Here is a 16,896-nt window from a genome sequence, read left to right on the forward strand (position 1 = left end):
ACTTATCCAACTGATACATGTACTTTAATTTTATGCTTTTATGGTATCGTAGTTTATAATACACAGTTTATCTATCTGAATTAATATGGAAGCCACTCTCCATTTTCTTTGTGTGCTTGTTTCTTTCTTTTTTTTCCTTTTTCTATTATGAACAATGCTAGTTACTTGTGTACCTCTCCATGAGCATGTGAGCCGGTTTCTCAAATTTCTAGAAACTGATTTTTTGTGTCTTGGGTGTGTGCATTTTCAACTTAATAAGTATCGTCAAGTTGTTCTCCAAAGTGGTGAATCCAATTTACATCCTTCTGTTCAATTCAGTTCAGTCACTCAGTCATGTCTGACTCTTTGCAACCCCATGGACTGCAGCACACCAGCCTTCTCTGTCCATCACCAACTCCTGGAGCTTACTCAAACACGCGTCCATTGAGTCCGTGATGCCATCCAACCATCTCATCTTCTGTCTTCCCCATCTCCTCCTTCCTTCAATCTTTCCCAGCATCAGGGTCTTTTCAAAGGAGTCAGCTTTTTGCATCAGGTGGCCAAAGTATTGGAGTTTCAGCTTCAGTATCAGTCCTTCCAATGAATATTCAGGACTGATTTCCTTTAGGATTTACATTCTTACCTGCAAACTAATATTCAGCACTTAACATTATTCACTAAAAATCTCATTGCCAACCTTATGGGCGTGAAACACTTGTCATTATGTTTTTAATTTGCATTTCCCTGATTACTAGTGGATCTTAGAATTTTAAAATGTATTGGTTTTTTTCTGTGAGTTGCTCATTTTTATTATTAACATTTTTTGTATTAGAATATTTTTATTATTTATTTAGTAAAAATAATTATATAGTCTAGATAGTAATCCTTTGTCTATGGGATATTTTTTTATGGCATCTTTTGTTCTGCAACTTTCCCTTTTCACTCTATGCTCTTCTTTATAGTTACAATTTATTAATACAATTACATACAATTTTTAAAATAAAAATTAGAAAATAAAGGCAATAAAAATAAACACAGTGGTTGGATCAATTAGCTCCACAGTTCTACCATTGCTCTAAATGTTGAACTGAGATTTAAAGTTAGAACTACAAAGCCAATTAAGAATTTATGGACACAAATCACACTGAGAGAGGACCCAGGGTCTACTCCAGTGCACCGCTAACTCTGAGAAGAATAGAAACCATCTAATTGTGCTTCCTGTTTTAAAATCTACATTCTCCTTGAGAGGTGAATCTTACCTCTTAGCTGGGCTTCCCTGGTGGCTCAGATAGTCAAGAATCTGCCTGCAATGTGGGAGACCCATGTTCGATCCTTGGGTTGGGGAGATCCCACGGAGTAGGAAATGGCAACCTGCGCCAGTATTTTTGCCTGGGAAATCCCATGGACAGAGGAGCTTGGCGGGCTATAGCTCATGTCGTTGCAAAAAGTTGGATACAACTGAGTGACTAACACTTGACCTCTTAGTTAATGAATAGTTAACAATAATTTGTTAATCTGAGAAAAAAATATACCTGCTTCCTTCATGGAGCAATTATTGCCCAAAATACCCATTCTTTGTATTCCAGAACCAAATAAGCCTGTTAGTTTAGCCAGGTCATCCTCCCTGTATCCACCTTTCTCACCACTGCTTTTCAGCTCTAGCTATTCACTGCTCCCAACTACCTGGCCATTCCTCCTGCCATATATATATATAACACCAAGAACAGGAGGATCATATGCTGCAGGTTTCTTCAGCCCGTAATATGTCACCAGGCATGTGGTGGTCAAAAGAGGTTGAGTGTAGGGCTGTTCGATGAAAAGTTATCAAAGTTTGTGTCTCGTGATCTTCTTCTGAACCTAGCTAGAAAGGCAGAACCATCCTCTCCTCCCTGGCCTGTATCTCTAGACATCAAATGATCATTATCATGGCACCTGCTGTAACTCCTGACACATTCTGATCCTCCAAAACATAAATAGGAGATTCCAACCCCAAACTCCCACTTCATCATATCTCCTCTTACCTAAATCTTTTCGCCTTTTGAGTTCATTAATGTTTACATTAATGTGTTTCACGGCAGCATAGGCATCTTCCAGTGCTCGGAAGTCTGGGTGAGAGGAAGGGGTGGAATTCCTGAGTTCACACAGTAATAGAGGGTACTTCATCACTCGCTGAATTGGCTTGATCATCAAAGAGCCCATGTCCAGTAAGTTTGGTTTGCCTCTGCAATAAAGATACATCATGTTAGTTTCACAAACATTTGTCTTCTTAACTCCTTTTTATTTTTGTGATTTTTTTTTTTAATGATTAATCCTGAAGATGATTTTCACCCTTTTCTTCTCTGATTTGGCTATGTTCAATTTCTAAATGAAGCAAGGGCAATAGGTGACAGAAAGAAGCAAGGCTGAGTCTACTTCTAAACAAAATTTAAAAGAAAACAAGTATATTTGCCTACCTAAAAGGACTGAAAGTATGATTTCCAACTATGTTCCACTTACAGGTTTTTAAAATACAGGCTTTATAATAATAGTGGGAAACAATTTTAGACTGAACTTTTCCATGACAACAAAGAAAAATGCATTTTCTTGATGGTATTTTTGATATTATTAAGTGAGGAGACTAAAGTCATCATTTAAAAATCTAAACACAAAGTTTGTTTTCTTTCTTCTACCAAATTGAGAAGTTGAACATACAGTGTTTCAGAGGTTCCACCACAGTCCCCAAAAAAGATTTATAATAAATGCAATGCTGCTGCCGCTAAGTTGCTTCAGTCGTGTCCGACTCTGTGTGACCCCATAGACGGCAGCCCACCAGGCTCCCCAATCCCTGGGATTCTCCAGGCAAGAATACTGGAGTGGGTTGCCATTTCCTCCTCCAATACATGCATGTGACCCTATTGATGGCAGCCCACCAGGCTCCTCCATCCCTAGGATTCTCCAGGCAAGAATACTGGAGTGGGTTGCCATTTCCTTCTCCAAATAAATGCAATACTTCTCTAGATATTATTAATGCCATCACTATCACTGATCATTACCAGTACCCAATGCCTTTCCATGTGGACTTCCTCTTAGCCCACAGGTCTTCAAATGGCTACACAAAAGTGAGCCGTCACCCCTGGCTCTCCCCTTCAGAGCTTCTGAGATGAGCCTAGAGCCATTCCCACTAGCCGAGAAGTTGACAGGAAAATAAAAAGCTGCAAACTTGATCATGCCATTGTCCACTGGACATTCATTGCCAACCCACTGGATTCATTTTTTTTCAGCCAGAAATCAGTGGTTTCTAAAAGTCTCTTTATGTGAAGAGGCAAAAAAAGAGACACTGTAAGAGGAACATGGATGAAAATTGTGTTTTGAGCCCCTTCTGATGGAAAGATATACTCATTGGTTTTCCTTTAGATTTTTATTTAGAAGACAGAGAATACAGACAGACATGGCTTTCAAATTCTGATGGGTGAATGTTTCATTCTTCAATTATTTTTCAAGTACTTTCTGGGTGGACAACAGACTACGTAATTGAAATGGTGAAATGGATCTAAAAACTTGGAACAAAATTAGAAAAGTTACATCACTAGAAAGGAAATGAAGATACCCCAGAGATCATCTATTTGAACTCTTCATTTGATAAATCAGAAACTAAGGAAATTTATCACATGTAAGTACAAATATGGTGCACACACACACACACCAATCACTCTGTCACATGTGCTCATTTTATTTTCACTATAGCACTTAGCACTATCTGAAATCGTCTTTTTTTCTCTATTGACCAGTTTATATTCAATTTGTCTGTCACCATTATATGTCCAACATGACATATAATATTCTCTCAATGAATATTTGTAGCTTGAAATGATAGATTACTTACATTTTCTGTAATGTGCTGTTATTTTACATTGAACTTTTTTCCCCAAAAAACTTGCACAGTAGTCCTGAATAAATGACTGAGTTTTATTTACATGTTGAGAAAATAATTGGTATCCATAGAGACAAACACTGAATCAACCCAAAAGACAACATTTTTTTAAAGGAAAACCAAAATAAATGTTAAAGTTTTGCAAGGGAGTAAAGAATTGCTTTTTATTAGCTTAAAATTTCTTGAAGTATAGTTGACTGACAGTGTTGTGTTAATTTTTACTGTACAACAAAGTGACTCAGTTATACATGTATATTCTTTTTCATATTCTTTTCCATTGTAGTTTATCAGAGGACATTGAATAGAGTTCTGGTGTTACACAGTAGGACCTTGTTGTTTATCCATCCTGTGTATAATAGGTTGCCTCTGCTAACCCCAAACTCTCAGTCTTTCCCTTCCCTATACTCTCCTCCCCGTGGACAACAAGTCTGTTCTCTGTGAGTCTGTTTCTGTTTCATAGTTGAGTTCATTTGGGTCATGTTTTAGACACATATAAGGATATCATGTGGTATTTGTCTTTGTCTTTCTCACTTACTCCACTTAGCATGATAATCTCTAGATTCATCCATGTAGCTGCAAATGGCATTATTTCATTTTTATGGCTGACTGATATTCTGTTACTCAGTGTGTATATATAGTGTCTTCTTCATTCATATGTTGATGGACATTTAGGTTGTTTCCATGTCTTGCCTATTGTAAACAGTGCTGTTATAAACATGGGAGGGAATGTATCTTTGGAGAGAATGTATCTTTTCAAATTATAGTTTTCTCTGGATATTTGCCCAGGAATGGGATTGCTAGATCCAATGGCAACTCTATCTTTAGTTTTTTGAGGAATCTCCATACTGTTTCCACAGTGGCTGCACCAATTTACATTCCCACCAACAGTGTAAGAGGATTTCCTTTTCTCCACACTCTCTATACCATTTATTATTTGAAGACTTTTTAATGATGGCCATACTGACTGGTGTGAGAGAGTACTTCATTAATTTTTATATGTATTTCTCTAGTAGTTAGTAACGTTGAGCATCTTTTCATGTGTCTATTGGCCATCTATATGTCTTCTTTAGAGAAATGTCTATTTAAATCTTCTGTCCATATTTAAAAATTGGTTTGTTTGTGTTTTTTTGTTGTTATTGTTGAGTTGTGTGAGCTATTAGTATACCTTGAAATTAAGCCCTTGTCAGTCCCATCATTTGTGAATATTTTCTTCCATTGCATAGGTTGTCTTTTCATTTTGTTTATGGTTTCTTTTGCTGGTTATGGTTTTCAAAGATTATAAGTTTGATAAGATCCCATTTGTTTATTTTTACTTTTATTTCTACTGCCTTGGGAGATTGACCTAAGAAAACATTGGGACTCTGTACACCAGAGAATGTTTTGCCTATGTTCTCTTCTGGGAGTTTTATGGTGTCTTGTCTTATACTTAAGTCTTTAAACCATTTTGAGTTTATTTTTGTGTATTGTATGAGAAGTGAAGTTGCTCAGTCGTATCTGACTCTTTGCGACCCCATGGACAGTAGCCTACCAGGCTCCTCCATCCATGGAATTTTCCAAGCAAGAGTACTGGAGTAGGTTGCCATTTCCTTCTCCAGGGGATCTTCCCAACCTAGGGATCAAACCCAGGTCTCCCACATTGCAGGCAGATGCTTTACCCACTGAGCCACCAGGGAAGCCCATATGGTCTGAGGATGTGTTTTAACTTCATTGATTTACATATGGCTATCCAACTTTTCCAGCACCACTTGCTGAAGAGACACTGTCTTTTCTCTGTTGTATCAATACATTCTTGCCCGCTTTATTGAGAAACTGTTGCTTTAGTATGATTTATCTTGCACTTTCTACTCATATGCACCAAATCTACTAAGGAAGGGAGGTAAGGAGACATGGTGGAAAGAGGAAATGAGGGAAAGAAGGAGAAGGAGAAAGAGATGTTATTGGTTTCCAAGAGCACTGGGTAAAATGGATGGGAAAATATGTAATCTTTTATGAATACTAAAAAATAATAACTAAAAACATATTTTCTAACTGGTATATCAATAGCAGAACTTTTGAATCTGAAATATAGCAACCTTATATATCTTAACTGTAAGTTCTTCAATAATACAACAGTTTAGACACTTAAGTAGAAATAATTTCCTTAAATAAGAACAAGTCAGGAATATGGAAGGTACTAACTTGACTAGAAAAAAATCATATTATTCTTATGACTATGATCAGATTTCTTCTGAGTTTTTCTTTTTACTCTCACCAATATTAGTTTGAGCTTCCCTGGTGGCTCAGATGGTAAAGAATCCACCTGCAATGTGGGAGACCTGGGTTTGATCTCTGGGTTGGGACGATCCTCTGGAGGAGGGCATGGCAACCCACTCCAGTATCCTTGCCTGGGCTATGGGGTCACAAAGAGACACAACTGAGCAACACAGCACGGCACAGTATTAGTTTATTTAATCGTCTAAAATCACTGGAAGTACTATCAAAAGGTAGATGTAATCAAACAATTCGATCAAATAAAGTCAATTTTATTAGGATAGTTTATCAGTGCGGTCTATTGTTATACACGTATTTTAAAACTTTTAATTACAAAAAATAAATCCCCAGATATATTAAAGAATGTACCTGTATCTTTGAGCTGCTCTCCTTCTTCCCTTATCAGGATCCATCAAAAACCCAACCTAGGCCCTTTAGTTCTGTCCAAATCTGATCATTACTTTTTGCATCACTCTTTGGCATAAAAGTTCTATTCTCTCCCTTTCAGGCTTCAAATGAAAGCAATAACAATTATAAATAATAACTGTTTCTCTTAAAAGCATCACAAATGTGAATACTAAAAAAAATTTTTCTCAAAAGTGAGAAATCTCCCAGACGCCTTTGTCTTAAGGTGAGCACTTTGGACAGTTGCCCAAGTGATGAGCGATGATGCTCTGATACCTGCATTACACAGACAAGCAGTGTGGTAGAAAAGATAGAATGTATTACTAGCTAATGACGCTCCGGCATTCAGTGCCACAATTCTTACCCAGTCTAATTCCTCCCAGTAAGACTGAGTCTGACAGCTGTGCAAGGCAGATGAGTCTTATATGTGATATAACTTTCACAGACAAGCAGCCATTTATCCCATGCCTACCCCCTAGAAAGTAATCAAATGCATCACAATTCCCCATTTATGTTCTGCTGAAAACTAAGGTAGTTATTAAATTGTAATTATGTTTCATATTCTTCTATATTATCATGAACACTTTGGCAAATACTTAGTACCAAAAGTAGCTACACTAATCTCATTACAAATTATTATCAAAAAATTACAAAGTCAAGTAAACACAGCTGGCTTTGTTTTAGAAGCATCCAGTTTTGCTATAAAGATTTTGCATCAAGTATAAGAAAACAGTTGCACAATGAAAATTAAAGTGACATTTAGCAATGTAAAAACTATGATGAAAACAAAAAATCAGATTCAACACTGAGATATATCTATATTTCTTAATTTGAAGGAGAAAATGAAAGGAAAACTAATCATGTAACTATTGATCATACTACTTTGAATTTCCTCTATTTTATGGCCACAAGAATCCTAAATTTAATATTTAATCAACAGAAGCTACAAACCATCCATACTGCTATTGAATTTTTTTCCATTTACTCTTCTTTAAAAACATCATAAGTCAACTTGAGAGGAAACTATATATTGCTGCACAAATAATAAACAAATAGCACTTGTCATAATTTTAAAATAGCTTTGAAAATAAATACAGAACTACTAGCAAATCTTAGAAGATTTAAAGGAGATGAGCAAACGGTAATTGACATAGCAGACCAGAAAGAACCAGTAATATGAAGTAGTTATTTCATCACTCCTCCAAAGTTTCATTAACTAGAGTCCTTGAAAATATATGGAAGTAAAGGGAGAAGGGTGTGGGTTTTATAATAAAAAGAGCCAGTTGAAAACCTCTTTAAGAAACAGTGTAATTCTTAAGGTGCTATACAAATAAGGGAGATCATTTGGAGGATTAAGGAAGAGCTCTTGGAAACTAAAAGGATAATAGCAGAAATAAAAACTCGTAAGTGTTGGAGAACATGTTTAAGAACTTTCTAGAGGGAAGAGCAAAAATACAAAAATGGAAGAAAATATAAGAAAATTAGAGGATCAGCCTAAAAGGTCCAATATCAAAATAATAAGTCCCAGAGAGAGAGAACAGGGCACATATGGGAAGGAACTCATCTGTAAGATAATTCAGTGAAAATGAGTTAGCACGTTGAAAGAACTTGCTGAGGTCACAGCACAGTGAATGAAATTGACTCACACCTCGGAATTATTAAAACTTCAAATTATCAGGGACAAAGAGAAAAGCCTACAGTCCTTCAGAGAAATGTGTAAACTAAGCAGTTGCAAACAATTAGGAATCAGAAAAACTGTTGAATTTCTTGCAGCAACACTGAAAGTTAGAAATGATGAAGAATTACTTATATATTCTGAAGATGAATGATTTTCAATTTAGAATTCTATTCCAAACCACACTATATAAGTCAAGTGTGAGGGTAAAATAATGACCTTTTGGATGTAAAGGTTCTTAAAATTTCCTTCCCATGTATTCTTTGATGAATAGCAGAAATTACTGAAGGATGTCCTCTACTAAAAACAGGCAAGAGGCAAAAAGAAACTAGGTATGGCAGTTTGTATGTATGCGCTCAGTTGCTCAGTTGTGTCTGACTCTTTGCAACCTCATGGACTGTAGCCCACCAGGTTCCTCTGTCCTTGGAGTTTTCCAGGCAAGGGGAGTTAGTGATGTCCAGTGTAATTTGTCCAAACTCAATAGGTCAGAAGTCTCTGGGAAAGGCTTTTATGGAGAGATGAAACGGATAGCCTACAAATTTCATCAGGCTGACTTCAAGATGATTAGCTGTGAGTTTGGCATTAATGATTACCTCAAAGAAAATTAAAGGGGAAAAAGATAATAGTTAATTCCCAGAAAAATAAGTATTTGTTTATTCCAAGGTTTATCTCTGAAAAGAAATTTACTCAGGTATAACAATTCAAACACTAATTATTGCTCTGATCCAAATTATAATGTAACTCCATAGGGAGAATGGAGAGGTGAGAAGGATGTGTGTGTGTGTGTGTGTGTGCAGTGGAGATCAGCTAGGGAAGAAAGATAAATTCTTGTCTTCCATAGACAGAAGTGAATACATAAGAAGGAAGAGTCAAATGTGTTTTTAGAGTCATGAAGATAAATACCAAAATTGTCAACTAAAACGTGTGAATATACTTGTGTTCTGGTGAGGAGCATTTAGGGGAAGGTGGAAGGGATTACTCGTTTTCTTTTCTTTTTTAAATTAACTAACTTTTTGATTGAAGTATAGTTAATTTATACCATTGTGTTAATTCCTGCTGTACAGCAAAGTGACTCAGTTATATACGTATATACATTCTTTTTATATTTTTTCCCATTATGGTTTATCCAAGGGGATTAAATATAGTTCCTTGTGCTGTACCGTAGACTGCTATTTTTCTTAAAACTTTTAGAACTATTGGGCTTTTCAAACCATGTGTGTGTTAGTCACTCAGTCATGTCTGACTCTGCGACCTCATGGACGTAGCCCACCAGGCTTCTCTGTCAATGGAATTTAGGCAAGAATACTGGAGTGGGTTGCCATTCCCTTCTCCAGGGGACCTTCCTGACCCAGGGATCGGACCGGGTCTCCTGGATTGTAGGCAGATTCTTTACCATCTGAGCCACCAGGGAAGCCCTTATAAACCATGAGTAGATATAATTTTAACAAAAGAGAATGTTTTTAAAGAAGGAAACATGCAGGAATATTCAAGAAAATTTTGAAAAGGAAGAATACTAAGCTGAGATTAGTTGTGTGTGTGTGTGTGTGTGTGTTTAGTCGGTAAGTCATGTCCAACTCTTAGAGGCCCCATAGATTGTAGCCCACCAGGCTCTTCTGTCCGTGGGGTTCTCCAGACAAGAAAACTGGAATGGATTGCTATTTCCTTCTCCAGGGGATTTTCTTGACCCAGGGATCAAACTCACATTTCCTGCATTGGCAGGTGGATTATTTACCACTGTACCACCAGGGAAGCCCGGAGATTAGTTATACCTGATATCAAAATATAAAACTACAAAAATGAAGACAATTTGGTATGGACATATGAAAATCAAGCACAAAATAGAAAATCAAGAAATAAATACAGGTATGTATGGAAATTAAGTGCATGGTAAATGTGGCATTCCTACTCAGTAAAAAAAAAAGGAACTATTCAATATCAGGTATTGTGATAATTAGCTAACCATATAGAAAAATAAAAATTAATTCATTACAGCAAAATAATTTCCAGATCAAAAATTTAAATGTTAAAAATGAAACTATACAAGACCTTTGGTAAAAACATGGGATTACGGTTTAAAAACAAACTTGGAGTTTCTAAGTGAGATACAAAATCCAAAAGCTACAGTAGAAAAACATGATCAATGTATTTTAAAATTTAGCTCTGTAAAACTGTACAGATAAAAGCATAAATGGAAGCAACTATATACTATGTTAAAAGTCAAGTAATAAGAAGGAAAATTATTTACAGTACATAAGATAGAAAAATGGATAATACACTCACTAAAGAGCCATTGGAGAAGGCAATGGCACCCCACTCCAGTACTCTTGCCTGGAAAATCCCATGGATGGAGGAACCTGGTGGGCTGCAGTCCATGGGGTCGCTAAGAGTCAGATACGACTGAGTGACTTCACTTTCACTTTTCACTTTCATGCATTGGAGAAGGAAATAACAACCCACTCCAGTGTTCTTGCCTGGAGAATCCCAGGGATGGGGAAGCCTGGTGGGCTGCCGTCTGTGGGGTCGCACAGAGTCGGACACGATTGAAGCGACTTAGCAGCAGCAGCAGCAGCAAAGAGCCATTATCAATATTTTAGAAAAAGACAAACATCTCCAAAAAAGTGAATATTCAATTAAAATGATAACTCATTAGTGGTGAAATACAAATGGTTAAACACATAAAAATGCTCAAGATCATTTTTAATGGTAATGAAAACATCACAATGCTGTTTTTGGCCTATGATATTGCCATAAATTTTAAGGATCCAAATATTTTATCTAGTGCTAGCAAGTAGTAGATAAATGGGCAACTCATACATAGTAGTAGGACTAAAACTTAGTTCAACTTCTCTTAAATTATCTGGCAATAAAGTATCAAAAACCCTTTGATCTAGAAATTCTAGTTTTAGAAATTCATCAAAAGAAAATAAACTGTTGTTCAAAATTTTATATAAGAAAAAACACATAAAGTCATCTGCAAGACAGACACAATTCAAGTATCTGTAAGAGTTTGGTAAACTAAATTATGGTACCTACATCAAATAGAATATTATGTAGTCATACAGCAAGATGGATTTATATTTACTGACATAGAGAGATGTCCATGATGTATTGATGAAGAGGTAGCAAGTTGACATACAGGAAATATATAGCTGTCCTATTTCAGTCAACATGTATCTGTATAGAGGAAAAAATGGCAGGAAAGTGAGGGACTCATGTCATGTTAAAGTAGTTCACTCTGGAATATAAGAACCAACAGTTCTTAATGTCCTCATTTTGATTTTCTATGTTTTGCAGTGTTTCTTCAATAATTTAAAAAATAAAAACCTTAACAAACAAAATAACTTATAAAACTTTTGAGATTGATTAAAATCCTGCAATTCAAAGGTAGAAATAGCTGGTCAGACTACTTCTAAGCATATAGAAGAGTCTAAATAATTAAGGTAAAGAAGTTTATTTCTGGAGGTAAATTTATAATAGGGATATTTTTCTCGCTTTAGAACATGGTACTTGGATCAGATGCTTTGAGGGAGACACTGGTAGAAGAATCTATGATTCTTGTCACTTTAATACTGTCTTTGATGTTTGCATAAGATTATAATTCAAAGTAAACATTTCAGAAGTTATAATATCGTTGCCTTTCTGTATTTTTAAAAATGTAGATTGCAAAAAAAAAAAAGACCATTTTCAGTTTCAGTAAGTAAGAGATCTTTTTTTCAAAAAAGTCATTAAAAAACCCACATCCCATAAATGCCACTCTAGCTGCAACATTTTGGCCTTAGCTACTGAGGAGCTCAACAATTACATAGCACTTGACATTGCCTTTTACCCCTTTATGTAGTAGCGTGTGTGATGCCTGACCTGAATGACAGAATCAGGAAGGAAAATAACTCAAGGCAAATGTGGCTTTGATGTTTGTCCAGTTACACACTGTGATTCTTCTTCCTCTTTTCGAGTTCTTAAGCTATAGAACAGGCTAGAAGGGCACATGCAGTCGGCTAGTCCCACACAGCAGGACTGCGGCAAAAGCTAGTGCAATTTTCAAGCAGCATTTCAATACAAGGTACTGTTTGTTTAAGTAGTCTGTACGTAGGAGCCTGTGGATGCTAACGTATTAAAAGAATTGCTCCGGAGAAGGAAATGGCAACCCACTCCAGTATTCTTGCCTGGAAAATCTCTTGGACAAAGGAGCCTGGCAGGCTATGGTCCATAGCATCTCAAAGAGTTGGACAAAACTTAGCAACTGAATAACAAAAACACACAATCAGATACATGGTGATTTGGGGAAATACTTCTTGATGGAAGTGTGGCATAAAATGGAGAGTGATGTGATCTAACAATAGGGGATATATAATTTTGTAAGAAATTGAAATTTGTGTATAGAATAGTAGTTGCAAATATTCAAATAATAAAGTCTGTGGCTGAAAGAAAATTAAAATAAAAGAATTGCTCACTTTCCTCCTCTCAATCTATTCTGTTGATGTAAATTTTCAGCAGTTTAGAATACATACAGACACACCTACACACACACACACACAAAGCAAACACACAAACATACTAGGAACTCAGGACTTTAGATTGTTCCTGAGCATGCTAAGGCAGATGTGCTTTATTAAGTCCTGGTAAATCTGAGTTCATATTTAAGTCAATATCATCCTTTCAGCATTAGGCTGCTTTTTTTTCTATGAAAATGGACATCTTTCAAAGTAGGTGTATGTGTGTGTTGCTTTTATAATTTCTATATTGCCCTCAGTTCAGTTCACTCGCTCAATCATCGTCTGACTTTTTGCGACCCCATGGAAGGAGCACGCCAGGACTCCCTGTCCATCACAAACTCCCAGAGTTTGCTCAAACTCATGTCCTTTGAGTCAATGATGCCATCCAACCATTTCATCCTATGTGACCCCTTCTCCTCCTGCCTTCAATCTTTCCCATCATCAGGGTCTTTCCCAATGAGTAGTTCTTCACATCAGGCGGCCAAAGTATTTGAGCTGAAGCTTCGGCCTCAGTCCATTCAATGAATATTCACGACTGATTTCCTTTAGGATTGACTGGTTGGATCTCCTTCCAGTCCAAGGGACTCTCAAGAGTGTTCTCCAACACCACAGTTCAAAAGCATCAATTCTTTGGCACTCAGCTGTCTTTATGGTCCAACTCTCACATCTATATATGACTACTGAAAAAAACCATAGCTTTGACTAGTCAGACCTTTGTTGGCAAAGTAATGTCTCTGCTTTTTAATATACTGTCTAGATTTGTGATACCCTTTTTTTCCAAGAAAAAAGTGTCTTTTAATTTCATGGCTGCAATCACCGTCCACAGTGATTTTGGAGCCCAAGAAAATAAAGCCTGTCACTGTTTCCATTGTTTCCCCATTTATTTTCCATGAAGTAATGGGACTGGATGCCATGATCTTCGTTTTTTGAATGTTGAGTTTTAAGCCAGCTTTTTTACTCTCTTTCACTTTCATCAAGAGGCTCTTCAGTTGCTCTTCACTTTCGGCCATAAGGGTGATGTCATCTGAGGTTATTGATGTTTCTCCTGGCAATCTTGATTCCAGCTTGTGCTTCATCCAGCCTGGCATTTTGCATGATGTACTTTGCATGTAAGTTAAATAGGCAGGGTGACAATATACAGCCTTGACATACTCCTTTCCCTATTTGGAACCAATCTGTTGTTCCATGTCTAGTTCTAGCTGTTGCTTTTTGACTTGCATACAGATTTCTCAGGAGGCAGGTAAGGTGGTCTGGTATTCCCATCTCTTTAAGAATTTCCCACAGTTTGTTGTGATCCACACAATCAAAGGGTTTGGAATAGTCAATAAAGCAGAAGTAGATCTTTTCTGGAACTCTCTTGCAATGGATGTTGGCAATTTGATCTCTGGTTCCTCTGTCTTTTCTAAATCCAGCTTGAACATCTGGAAGTTTTTGGTTCATGTACTGTTGAAGCCTCACTTGGAGAATGTTGAACATTACTTTGCTAGCATGTGAGATGAGTGCAATTGTGCAGTAGTTTGAGCATTCTTTGGCATTGCCTTTCTTTGGGATTGGAATGAAAACTGACCTTTTCCAGTCCTGTGGCCACTGCTGAGTTTTCCAAATTTGCTGGCATATTGAGTGCAACACTTTCACAACATCATCTTTTAGGATTTGAAATAGCTCAACTGGAACTCCATCACCTTCACTAGCTTTGTTCACAGTGATGTTTTCTAAGGCCCACTTGACTTTGCACTCCAGGCTGTCTGGCTCTAGGTGAGTGATCACATCATTATGGTTATATGAGTCATTAAGATCTTTTTGTGTGTAGTTCTTCTGTGTATTCTTGCCACCTCTTCTTAATATCTTCTGCTTCTGTTAAGTCCATACCGCCCTTTATTGTGCCCATCTTTGCATGAAATGGTCCCTTGGTATCTCTAATTTTCTTCAAGAGATCTCTAGTCTTTCCCATTCTATTGTTTTTCCTGTATTTCTTTGCATTGATCACTGAGGAAGGCTTTCTTATCTCTCCTTGATATTCTCTGGAACTCTGCATTCAGATGGGCTTATCTTTCCTCTTCTACTTTGCCTTTCACTTCTCATCTTTTCTCGGCTATTTGTAAGGCCTCCTCAGACAACCATTTTGCCTTTTTGCATTTCTTTTCCTTGGGGATGGTCTTGATCACTACTGCTCCTGTACAATGTCACAAACCTCTGTCTGGAGTTCTTCAGGCACTCTGTCTATCAGATCTAATCCCTTGAATCTGTTTGTCAATTCCACTGTATAATCATAATAGATTTGATTTAGTTAATACCTGAATGGTCTAGTGGTTTTCCCTACTTTCTACAATTTACGTCTGAATTTGGCAATAAGGAGTTCATGATCTGAGCCACAGTCAGCTCCTGGTCTTGTTTTTACTGACTGTATAGATCTTCTCCATCTTCTGCTACAAAGAATATAATCAATCTGATTTCGGTGTTGACCATCTGGTGATGTCTATGTGTAGAGTTGTCTTTCGTCCAATTATTTCATCTTCACACTATTTACCTTTGTGTGTATAATTTTTTTCTCTGCAAATCAGAGTCCAAGTCAGAAGAAACTCAATATTTTACTATAATGAATAAGGAATCTTTTATACATTAATCTATATAACCTTAAAAAACATTATGGTATTAATCTAAAATTTTTTAGACTAATGTTTTCCTTAGGAAGAAGTGTTTTTGGACACATTAAGATTCTTTAATAAATGTGTGATGAGCAATTCCCAAAGAGTTCCTGTTACCAGCAAATTTGTGATTTAAGTAAATTATTCCCCAAGATAAAAGTTTAATAAGGTTAAGATAATAATAATCTAATATGTAAAATCAGCTGAGACAAACTGGAAATAAATGCATCAAGACTGTTTAGGGTAAATGTCTTTGAAATCTTGACTTACTTATTAAAAGCAATGAACATCATTATAAAAACTAAAAATCCTAATTTGCACAGAAATATTCATCAGCTTTTCCCCTGATTTTTATATTTGCTATTATTTAAACAAAAGTACTTACTGTTGCATGTATATGTTCCTACAAGAGAAGGGAAAAAAAGTAAATTAATATAAATCCAGTTATCGGAGGTAATGAGCAAACATTATAAAAATTTTAAAATCTTATGTAAAATAGCAAGTCATTTTCATGAATGTTTTTGTAGAATTAGTCATATAATCATGTCCCTAAAATTTTATTTTAGTATGCATCTACCATATTTGTTTCACACTTTGTATAAACTTAGCAACTCTTGATTTAAACTATAGTTAGTAAACGTTAGTCTTTTGAAAATGGATTTAAATGTCAACATTTGTTTATATTATGAAATAAGAATCTATTAAACATATTAATAGTAATAGGAGAAACGGATTACAAGATTACAAAGGAAAGTGTAACTGGCATGCAGAAAACTACGATCAAGTATTTATAATATCTCTGTCTATAAAGTTTTATGTAGATTGATAGATTATAGACAATTCATCTATTCAGTGAGATAATTTCCATAGAAAATTTCAATTGGCATCGCTAGCTTTTGTGGCTTCCATTTCACTCAAGCAAACACTTAAAGTCCTCCCAAGGCAATGCAGTCTGCCTCTCCTCCCCTTCTCTCCCTCATTCCCTGCCGTTCAGCTACTCCCCATCTGTGGCAATTGCAGGCCTCCCTGCTCTTTGCAAAGAAGGCAGACAGGCTCCTGCCTTGAGGTCCCTGCACTTGCCTAACTGCCTTTCCTCCTGTTACCTGTAGGACTCCCTCCTTATCTCCTTCAGGTCTTTGTTCAAATGCCCCTTCCCAGTGAAGCCTTCCCTGCCTGACGTTTTAAACATTGTACCTGCCTCTCACCGTACTCTTTATCCTCATTCCTTATGTTTATTTATCCCCATAATGCTTTGTCACTTTCTAAAATAATATATTTATTTGGTTTATTGTGTTTATCTCTCCACTCCCAGATCCCAACGAGGACAAGGATTTATGTTTGTCTTGTTCTGTGTTGTAGCCCCAGTTCCTGAAAAACTGACTGGCATATGGTAGGACCACAAAACATACTTGTCAAATTAATTAAACAATTAGGAAATGGGAAGCTTTCAAGTTAAACTTCAAGAATAAAGGAGATACAAGCCTCATGTGGATATAGAGAAATAAAGTAATAACCTGTATTTAAAACTGATCACCTTGA

General features: G+C 36.4%; 1 protein-coding gene across 1 annotated transcript in view; it reads right to left on the minus strand.

Annotated features, from left to right (window-relative positions):
- The window catches only part of ARHGEF38 (Rho guanine nucleotide exchange factor 38), a 150,507-nt gene that overhangs the window by 29,193 nt on the left and 104,418 nt on the right, over positions 1 to 16,896 (minus strand). Inside the window, exons 5-6 of the mRNA XM_006076385.4 lie at positions 15,743 to 15,760; positions 2,001 to 2,200 (exon numbers count right to left, since the gene is read on the minus strand). Of these exons, the coding sequence (XP_006076447.3) occupies positions 2,001 to 2,200; positions 15,743 to 15,760 (218 nt within the window). The remainder of the gene's footprint in view (positions 1 to 2,000; positions 2,201 to 15,742; positions 15,761 to 16,896) is intronic.

The sequence above is a fragment of the Bubalus bubalis genome, chromosome 7, assembly GCF_019923935.1.
Source record: "Bubalus bubalis isolate 160015118507 breed Murrah chromosome 7, NDDB_SH_1, whole genome shotgun sequence".
In the NCBI taxonomy this organism is placed as follows: Eukaryota; Metazoa; Chordata; class Mammalia; order Artiodactyla; family Bovidae; genus Bubalus; species Bubalus bubalis.